Source organism: Myotis myotis, unplaced genomic scaffold, assembly GCF_014108235.1.
Source record: "Myotis myotis isolate mMyoMyo1 unplaced genomic scaffold, mMyoMyo1.p scaffold_m19_p_2, whole genome shotgun sequence".
In the NCBI taxonomy this organism is placed as follows: Eukaryota; Metazoa; Chordata; class Mammalia; order Chiroptera; family Vespertilionidae; genus Myotis; species Myotis myotis.
Window position 1 is genome coordinate 66,690,189 of NW_023416324.1, and position 10,610 is coordinate 66,700,798.

A 10,610-nucleotide genomic window follows, 5' to 3' on the forward strand; every position below is an offset into this window, starting at 1 on the left:
TTAATGACTATTAGATTGTGGTGGGGTTTTTGTTTAGTGTTGCCGTTTTATGGATAACAAATGAAGACAGAAAAATTATTTTTTCTAATGCACACAGCTGGAAAAGCAAGAAACACATGAATGTTGTATAGGACTGTCTTTGAGAAAGTGAAGGGACAGTCAAAGCACTTTGACAGTTTTCTGTTCCTTAATTACATGAAACGCCCACTGTGATGAATGCACTAAAGTAGTACCTCTCCCAGCTGTGGGACTCTGGCAGCTCTGGGCACACCCAAAGTCACCCTGGCTACAGCCTCTCTTCCCTGCCAGCCCAGAAACAAAAATGTCCTTTTACTCTAGTTTAAATAAATGAATTCCTGCATTCACACCTGTATCTGGGACCTATAAAGATCTGTATCGTGGTGTTTTGAGAGCGAGCCTCATTCTTTGTCTTCTTCTTCCTCTCAAAGTCTCCCATCTTCCAACTGCAACAGCTCCCAGTATTTACTACAAATGTCCTCCTCAAGGTCACAGAGCACATTTATTTCTCTTTATCTGAGAGGCCTATTAAGACCATCCTCTATTTAAATTCAGCCCCCATGCTCTCTATCTCAGTTCCTGCTTGTTTTCTCCTGAGCACTGGCCATCATCTAATATACATATACTATGCATGCTGCTTATTTGCTTTCTGTATTGTCTGTCTCCTCTCACCAGAATAGAGCTCCATGAGGCAGGAATTGGTATCCATTTTGTTTACCGCTGGATACTGAGCACATAGACCAGTGCCGGCACATGGTAGGTACTCAGATTATGTATGAGGCTAATGAGAAACCAAATCACTCTGGAACTCCACGTATCTTCTCTGGTCACTCCTTATCTCCTCATCCCGATTGGATGTGGGAGATAATGGCTATCATACAGGTATACACAAATAGTAATAAAAATGATGGTGATGGCAAGTATATATTGAGCACACATTTCCTAAACCAAGTATATTCTTAGGTGCTCTGTTTTGATTATCAATTCAATCTTTAGAATAGTATGATTTTAGGTTCTACTGTCATCCCCATCATACAATTGAGAAATGATATTCACTGAGAAGGTAATAAGTGACCTAAGAACACACAGTCAGTAAGTGGTACAGGTGGCAGGGTAGGTATATGCACATGGCATCCAGTCAAATCTCAGAAGGAAGTTCAGCAAAGCTGCCTAGAAGAGGAGGTAGTAGGTACAAGTTGAAGTATCAATAGATTATATGAATGAAGAAAGGGTAAATGAGCATCCAGTCAGAAGAAAAATAATCTGCAGATCCTGGGAACAATTGAGGAGGAGTGTTTGTAGAACTGCACATAAACCTGGTCGTCTATAACCTGAGGTGGGTGGTGGCTGACATCATTAGGACAGTACTGTAGAGCTTGGAAAGAGGTTGTCAAAAAGGGGTTTTATTCTAACTAAAGTGATTGGATTTCCTACTGTGGCCATGGAATGAAGGGAACTATTGTGGGTTCCTAAGAAAGATGAACAATTTACAAGGTCAATTTTTCAGTTTTGTTGAACAATGACTTCCAAACAAGAAGAGTCTGTGCTCCTTGTTTCCTCAGGCAATGGAGGTCTTCCAGAACTTCAAGCAGTCACAGGCTGCAACAAAGGAATCCATTCTGCAGGCTGACAAGGCCCTCACTGCTGGGGAGAAGGCTCTAGCAGGTACAGGGCAGGGCTGTGATCACAGTGGGCAGGGGGGTTCCTGCAGTGCCCCTTAATGTGTGAGAGCAAATCCTTCTTGAAACAAGAAGGATTAGAATAACTTGGCTAAATCTAAAAATAACCAGGTGAATTTCAATTGCTCCCTCAGGCAATCAGTGCCTTTCCATTGTATTCTGAAGCACGTTTTGCTGGTACTGTTAGTAAGAATATTCAGGGATTCCTCTCTGACATTATAAAATCATTTTAGTCTCTTACCTTTGACGAGTACAGCTACGTATAGCTGTTATTTTCTCTCCCTGCAAAACCACTGTGGAACAGCTGAGCAGGCCAAGACAGAGGCAGTGGCAAGGAAACAGGAGCGTCTAAGGCAGACACTGAGGGAAACACAGCAAAAAATGGAGGCTCAAGAAAGAAGCTTTAAGAAAAGCATAGCCCTACTGAAGGAGAAGATGAAGATAGAAAAAGAAAATGAAGAGAAAAAAAAAAAACCAGGATAAAATGGCGGAGTATATGCAGAGTGTAAGTCTGGGCATGGGGTGGGCAAGGAGTCTAAAGGTAAGTAACATGGTTTCTCATGAAGAGAAGAGCAAAAGTTTTAACTAAAGTTACAATGATTCCCTGAAATGTCAAGTTAATTGGATAATTCTAAAGCCCTAAGTCTTTAAGACTAAGCACCTTCTGTGGTATTAGAGTTTTGGGAGGTCAGTTAACATGCTCCAAGCTTCCGAACTGCTGTTTGTGGTGATCATAGAGTTTCCTTGTGCCCCCGAGTGACTATGACTTCAGTTCTTAGGATGTTTGGTACACCCATCAAAATTACCTGATATAGTGCTAACTGGTCTCAAAGTCTCAGATTACACATGATATGAAATATGGGATGCTGAAAATTCTAAAATGTGCTGCATTTGTTCCCACATCAGCCTGCTTCTTTCTACATGTCCAGAGTAAATGCATTTTTTGTCCTTATCTAGAGTTTGCTTGCCAGTGTTCTCGAGAGTCAGCAGTTCCCATATGGGTAACATGTGTGTAGCCATCCTACTTCAGTGGAACTGAGAAATAGAACTAAACCTCCATCCCTCCCAAAGAACATCTCTAGGACTGAAACACATTCCTGGCACAGTTGTCAGACCTGACCCAGACCCAAGCCCTCTCCACCCTCAGTGGGATCCTGCTAAGGACACATCGGAAGAAACAAACTCCTACGACCATGTCTAAAGGTTTGGAAATACTAGACAAAAACATCAAAGAGCTATTTGAATTTTACAATGATTGTTATTTGGGTGATAAAACTAAATTGAATTAATGCATGTATTGCTGGGTTTTGCTTAAACTTATAGTCTTTATTTCTTAATTCTAATTTCTGCTGTATCACTAGGTTGAAGAGTTATTGAAGAAACACCAGAAGAAAGAGATGCAAAATAAGATTGAAGGTGAGTACAGCTAAATATACTCTGAATATAAAAATAATAAATTATACTTCAAAATTAAGAACTCTGCTCTTTGAAAAATCAGACTTTTAATTGAATTAAAAGGCCAGACACAGATTGGAAATAGCTATTTTCAAATCACACATCGGATAAAGGACTTGTATCCAAAATATTTAAAGAACTCTTAAAACTCAACAAATATCTCACTAATTGGAAAAGCAAACACCTGAAATATGAGGAAAAAATGATATAATTTGAACAGATACCTCATCAAAAACATATATTTGGATGGCAATAAGCACATTAAACAACATCATTAGTTATTAACAACATCATTACTTATTACAAAAGTGGAAATTCAAGCCACAATGAGATATCACTGTGCACTACTAGAAAGGCTAAAATTAAAAAGACTAAACATTTCAAGTGTTGGTGGGAATGTGGAGCAACTGGAACCCTTATACCCTGCTGTAGGAATGTAAAATGGTAAATTGCTCCGGAAAACAGTTTGTCAGTTTCTTAAAAATTTTACAAATACCTACCATGCAGTCTAATCATTTGCTCCTAGATATATCCTCAGTAAAGTTGAAAGTTTATGTACATACAATAACTTGTTTGAAAATGTTCATAGCTGCTTTCTTGGTAATGGCCAATAACTGGAAACAAACCAAATGTACATTAATAGATGGACAACAAAATTTAACAAATCCATACAAAAAATACTACTGAGCAATAACATAAAATAAATGATTGATACATAAAACAATGTTACAAAAATGAATATGCTGAGTGAAAGAAGGCAGACAAAAAGTCTACATAGTGTATGATTCCATTTATGTAAAATTCCAGAAAGAGAAAACTATTCTCTAGTGACAGAAACTGGCCGGTGGTTTTGCCTAGTGATGGGGATGAGATTTTATGTTCAGGAGGAGGGCCAAAGGGCATGAGGAGATGTTTCAGTCATAGGTATGTTCCTAACTTGATTGTGGTTTGGTTTGTCAGGTGTGTACAAGTATAGTAGATAGATAAAAATGCATTTGGCAGTAAATAGTGTTACCATTATACATCAATAAAGCTGTTCAAAAAATATAAAATTTTAGATATATGGGAAACCCTAGAAATTTTGTCAACAACATTAATGCACTGGAAATCATTATTGTAGTGCAAATAATAGTTTGTAGCAAGTATAGTTCATAGTTCAAGGAGATTTTTAACTGTTGTTTACAGTTGTCTTTTGCTCCCTCAGTGCAAAAGCTATCACAAGAGGTTTTCTCTATGAAATAAGAATAAAACAAAAAAGATGAGGTGAAAGGCAAAATAAGCCATAACAACTTAATCCTCATGTTTCTCTGCTTATTTTTCTTTGTCAGTGCAAAGTATAAAGGCTGAATCTGAAGCAACTACAAGAAAAATATTGGAGGAAGTACAAAAAAAGAATGAACAGAGGTGGAAAGAGACAGAAAAGAATTATCAGGAACATGTGAAAAGACTTGAAGAGATGGAGAAGGGAAGAGCAGAGGAAGCATGGAATGCAAAACATAAACTTCAGGTATTCAGTTCTGTCATCGTCATTTTAACTTCAACTGTACAGAATCAAAAACGTTGCTTAGAAAGTAGAGCATTATGTCACTTTTCCAGCCCAATCACTTGTAGACTCTACATTCTCTTACTGCTTCTACCTGTTACCATCTCTGGTTACTAAAGGATAATACTTGCAGGATAAAATCTCATGGAATCCTTTATTATTACATCACTAATAAATAATAATTATTCACTACCAGGCACTGATCAATGCTTTACAGTCATTCTGTCATCTAACTGTTATATTATGTTCTAAGTGCTATTATAATCTTATTTTTAAATGAGGAAATTGTAATATCATGAGAGATAAGTATTGTTTCTGAGTCCTGCCTTGTGGAAGAATAGCTATTCTGTCTATCTGACTGAGTGGAGTTCAAGGTATTTTTGTTTCCTCAGTACCTGGTATAACTTTATCTCTGAAGGCACCCTAATGAAGTAAGACTCTGTGTTCAGCTACAGAATTAACCATGTAATTACATACCTAGGCTGCCTGTATCTTGCTGTTCTCCAGGCTCTACTATGAGTCATTGTTGAGTCCAGATGTCCTCCCAAAAATACAATATGGACTGGCATAGGCCCTGATCTCTTCAACTTATTTGTTACATTGCCACCAAGTTTTGGAGAGTTGTACTAAGTTTCCTCATCAAACATCTGCCATGATTCTGAATCATGTAGTAACTTTCACAATGCAATTCACTCATCTTTCTCACCTTCTTAGACAAATATTTGAGAGGCCACACTACCTAGATCAGAGGTGAAGGAAAAAATGATATATTTTCCAGGAACACTATGATGCATGTGGGTGAAGAAAGCCAAGAATAGGATCTGTGTCACTAATATTTTCGTAACTATGAGAAAGAACATTTCTGTAGCTAAATAAAGCTCAGAAATATTATTGGTTGGCATAGGAGAAGGTGATATAGTAGAAATTAAGAAAGGCACATAATTAAAAATAAAATTGAAAAACTCATAACACGTATGGGCAGGGGAAATAATTTGGCAAATGTGGGAAGCATTTTTAATTGTGTGAGTTCAGCCCTAACCGGGTTGGCTCAGTGGATAGAGCATGAGTCTACAGACTGAAAGGTCTCAGGTTTGATTTGGTCAAGTACATGTATCTTGGCTGCATGCACATTCACAGTAGGAGGTGTGCAGAAAGCAGCTGATCAATGTTTCTCTCTCATCGATGTTTGTAACACTTTATCCCTCTCTCTTCCTCTCTGTAAAAAAAAATCAATGAACTATATTAAATAAATAAATTAATTAATTAATTGTGTGAGTTCAATCTCCACTTTTTCTTTCAGGAATGTAAGCGGGAAAATGAGCAGGAACGTGAGCAGCTTCTCGAGAAGAACAAGGAACTTAAGTCAAACAGTTGCCTCTTAACTGAAATTGAAAACATGATGTTTGCATTATTTTTTGTTTTGTTAGTCCTCACCCTACAATATTTTTTCCATTGATTTTTAGAGAAAGCAGAACTAAGGGGGACAGGTGGAGAGAGAAACATCAATGTGTCTGTGAGCCAGTGCTCTATCCACTGAGCCAAACTAAATAGGGCTGATGCTTGCAATTTTGTTGAACCATAAAGTTTTCAAAGAAGAAATAAACTGTTAAGACAATGTTTGTTTTTCTATAAAGTGATTCAGTTCGTGTTTAATTATAGGAAGAGTGATTAGCATGATTCTATCGGGATTCAATATTTGAAATCAGGCATATTTAATGTGTCTAGAGACACATTAAGTTGTATAATGGGATCATTTTACAATGAGGAGATATCAGGCGGCTTATGTTCAGGATAGACTTGTTCTCCCTCACATACCTCACCCCACTAGACATCCTCAGTCCTATACTATTGCTCAAGGGTTTTCTTTGGTTTGGGGATAGGGTTGGGGTATTGTGAACTTAGGGCAAAGGTAATGGAGGTGAACAAAGCCATGGGACACATTGATCATCATTCCTGCCAAGTAGCCTATTGCTCATGGGCTGGCTACAAATAAGGGAGGCCTGGGACAATTGATTGCAAGGTGCAGACAGAGTACAGTTCTTGGTGGCTGTATTGATTGGGTGGTGGCTACATGGTCTCTGGGCACAGATGGGACTCTGTGATACTGGTAGAAGAAGTACTTGCCTCTGTGCAAAATGGATTTATGTGTGGATGCTTCACCCTCCCTCCCTACAAAATTTTTCTGGGTAATTACTGTCCTGTCCAAAGGCCACTCACCTCTTTCTCTTCTACTCTCTTTACTTAGTCTATTTTCCCTCCCACAGTACACAGAGTAGCTTCTATAGTCATACAAAGGGGAGTATTAACTCAAACTTGAAATGAATTTATTTTTATTCCTCTGAGACCCATAACTATAATCCTGTAAAACTTAAACTAGACTATTGTTCTCTCTGCCTTTCTGATTTTGTGTTGGGACAATATTTTGAGGGAGAAAATGAATGTTGACACTCAAATCACACCATATGCAAAATTAATTTGAGATGAATCATAGTCTTTTTTAAAATATATTTTTATTAATTTCAAAGAGGAAAGGAGAGGCAGAGAGAGAGAAATATCAATGATGAGAGCCAGCAACCTGGGCATGTGTCCTTGACCGGAATCAAACCCAGACCCTTCAGTACCCAGGCTGATGCTTTATTCACTGAGCCAAACCAGCTATGGCTGAATCATAGTCTTAAATGTTAAAGTTAATATCTAAAAGAAAGCTTCTAAAAAAAAACAGAAGTAATTTTTCATCTTGGGGGAGATAAAAGTTTCTTAACACCATATAAAATGCACTCTACTTATAAGAAAAACAATTGTTAAATTAATCTTCATCAGAGTTAAAATATCCCATGGCTGTTATCAACAGTACAAGAGATAACAAATGCTGATGCAAAGGGAACCCAGTGCACTGATGATGAGACCAAAATTGATGTCGCCACTATGAAAAACATGAAGATTCCTCAAAAATTAAAAATAAAGCTACCATATAATTAAGCAATTCCACTTCTTGGTATTTATCCAAATAAAACAAAACATTAATTCAGAAAGATATATGTACTCTTATATTCATTGCAGCATTATTTACAATAACCAGGGTATGAAAACACTCTAAGGGTTCATCAACAACTGAATAGATAAAGAAAATATGACTTGACCAGAGTGGCTCAGTTGTTGAGCATTAACCTGTGAACCAGAAAGTCACAGTTCAATTCCCTGTCTGGACACATATCCGGGCTGTGAGCTTGGTCCCCAGTGCAGGGCTGCAGGAGGCAGTCAATCAATGATTCTCTCTAATCACTGATGTTTCTATTTCTCCTTCTCCCTTACTCTCTGAAATCAATAAAAATATGTTTTTTAAAATAAAGTTTAGCATACATATATAATAGAAGATTACTTAGTCATAACTAAAAAAGGAAACTGCCATTTGCAGCAATATGGATGGATCTTAAGAGCATATACTAAGTTAAATAATTCAGAACAGAGAAAGATGAATACCACATGATCTCACTTACGTGTGGACTCAAAAAACCCAGGCAATTTATTTACAGAATAGATTGTGGGTTGCCAAAGGCAGGGGGTAGAGAGTAGCAGAAATGTGTAAAGGAAGTAAAAAATGCCCAGTCGTCATGGCTCAGTGGTTGAGCGTCAACATATGAACCAGGATGTCATGGTTTGATCCCCGGTCAGAGCACATGCCTGGGTTGCGGGCTCCATCCCCAGTGTGGGGTGTGCAGGAGGTGGCCAATCAATGATTCTTTCTCATCATTGATGTTTTATCTCTCTCACACACTCCCTTCCTCTCTGAAATCAATAAAAATATATTTAAATGATTAAAAAATATAATTCCTTAATTCAGCGATTTTTCAACCTTCTTTTCTAAAGGCATACATAAACTAATTCCTAAGAGTGCTCTTTTAGTAATTCATTCATGTGTGCCATGAGAAAAGAAAGATTGAAAATCGCTGCCTTGCCCAGCTGGTGTGGCTCAGTGGTTGAGCGTTGACCAATGAACCAGGAGGACACTGTTCAATTTCAGGTCAGTTGTGGGCTCAATCCTCAGTGTGGGCATGCAGGAGGCAGCCAATCAATGATTCTCTCTATCTCTTTCTCCCTCTCCCTTCCTCTCTTAAATCAATAAAAATATATCTTAAAAAATAAATAATAAAATCATTGCCTTAAATCAGTTTCACATACTGAAACTTTATGCCCTTAAATAATATCTCAGCCAAACCTACAGCCCCTGCAACCACCAATCTAATCTCTGCGCCATTGACTTTCATTGTTTCTAATTCTTCATAAAAGTGGTATCATGTAATATATGCATCTGGCATATTTTATTTAGCATAATATGAACCAGGTTCATGTATATTGCCACAAATTGCAGTATTTATTTTTTTAAGTCTGAATTACATTTCATTGTATGTAAATACCAGGTTTTCTTTATCCAGTCATCCTTCAAAAGATGTTGAGGTTACCTCCAAGTCTTGGTCCTGTGCACAATGCCTCAGCAAACATGGGAGTGCAGATCTCTCTTTGATGTTTTCATTTCCTTATATACACATCAAGAAGTGGGCTCGCTAGATCATATGGTAGTTCTATTTTTTTTAAATTATTTGTTGGGAAAACTCCATACTGTTTTCTATAGTGACAACACCAATAATCAATCCCACCAAGAGTGTACAAGGATTTGCTTTTCTCCACATTCTTGCCAGCATTTCTTTTCTTTTCTTTTTGTTTTTTAATACACAATCTGGAAAGTATGAGGTGATATCTCATTGTGGTTTTCATTTGCATTTCCCTGGTGATTAGTGATGTTCAACGCCTTTTCACATACCTGTTGGTCATTTGTATGTCTTCTTTGGAGAAATGTCTATTCAGTTTGTTCATTTTTAAAATTGGTTTATTTGTTTTTTGGCTATGGAGTTGTAGAAGTTCTTTATATATTTTGTATATGAACCTTTTCTCAGATAAATGGTTTGCAAATATTTTCTCCCATTCCAGAGGCTGCATGTTCATTTATTGATTGTATCTTATGGTGTGAAAAAAACTTTTATTTTTATAATCCTAATTGTCTACTTTGCTTTTGTTGTCTGTGCTATTGCTGTCAGGTACAAAACAGCATTGCCAAGGCCAATGTCAAGAAGCTTTCTTCCTGAGTTTTCTTCTAGCAGTTTTAAGATTCAAATCCTACATTCAAGTATTTGATCCATTTAGAGTAGTTTTTGGGTATGGTGTAAGATAAGGGTCCAATTTATTCTGTGACATGCAGATATCCAGTTTTCCCAGCACTGTTTGCTGAAGAGTATACTTTTCCTCATTGCGTATTCTTGACACCCTTGTCAAAGATCGGTTGGGCATATATGTATGAATATATTTCTGGGCTCTATTCTGCTGCATTGGTTTATCTGTCAATTTTCATGCAAGCATCATACTGTTTTGATTACCGTCATTTCATAATATATTTTGAAATCAGTAAGTGTGATGCCTCAAGCATTGTTCTTCTCACTCAAAATATCACTGGCTATTTAGGGTCTTTTGTGGATCTATATGAATTGTAGAATTTATTTTTATTTCTGTAAAAAATGTCATTAGAATTTTGACAAGAATTACATCAAATATTTAAGCTGCTTTGTATAGTATGACTATTTTAACAATATTTATTCTTGAACACAAAATGTTCTGTCACTTATATGTGTCTGCTTTAATTTCTTTCATCAGTGTTTTAGTTTTTATTGTACAAATCTTATATCTCCTTGGTTAAATTTAATTCTAAGTATTTTATTCTTTATGATGCCACTGTAAATGGGATTCTTTGCTTAATTTCTCTTTTGCATAATTTGTTGTTAGTGTACAGATATGCAACTGTGTTTTTTGTAAGTTGATTTTGTATCCTGAAAAATTATGGAATTCATTTATTAGTTCTAACAATT

The 10,610-nt window shown here is 36.8% G+C and overlaps 1 protein-coding gene across 2 annotated transcripts; it reads left to right on the plus strand.

Annotated features, from left to right (window-relative positions):
- The first annotated feature begins 1,161 nt into the window (after positions 1 to 1,161).
- LOC118676664 (guanylate-binding protein 2-like) lies at positions 1,162 to 6,592 on the plus strand. 2 transcript variants are annotated; one of them, XR_004974179.1, is made up of 6 exons: positions 1,162 to 1,683; positions 2,002 to 2,202; positions 2,655 to 2,900; positions 3,059 to 3,113; positions 4,481 to 4,659; positions 5,996 to 6,592. XR_004974179.1 is itself a non-coding variant. In XM_036350913.1 (3 exons), exons 1-3 carry the CDS (start codon positions 3,095 to 3,097, stop codon positions 6,149 to 6,151), a joined length of 354 nt encoding a protein of 117 aa, XP_036206806.1. In that variant the 5' UTR covers positions 2,966 to 3,094; the 3' UTR covers positions 6,152 to 6,592. The 2 variants fall into 2 exon arrangements, 1 of the variants encoding a protein (XP_036206806.1); XM_036350913.1 differs by lacking the exons at positions 1,162 to 1,683; positions 2,002 to 2,202; positions 2,655 to 2,900 and having other exon boundaries at positions 2,966 to 3,113.
- The last annotated feature ends 4,018 nt before the right edge of the window (positions 6,593 to 10,610 follow it).

Excerpts from the sequence above, each read along its gene's own strand:
- LOC118676664 (XM_036350913.1), top strand. Across the intron at positions 4,660-5,995 it reads ATGCAAAACATAAACTTCAG|GAATGTAAGCGGGAAAATGA; the intron begins GTATTCAGTTCT and ends TTTTTCTTTCAG.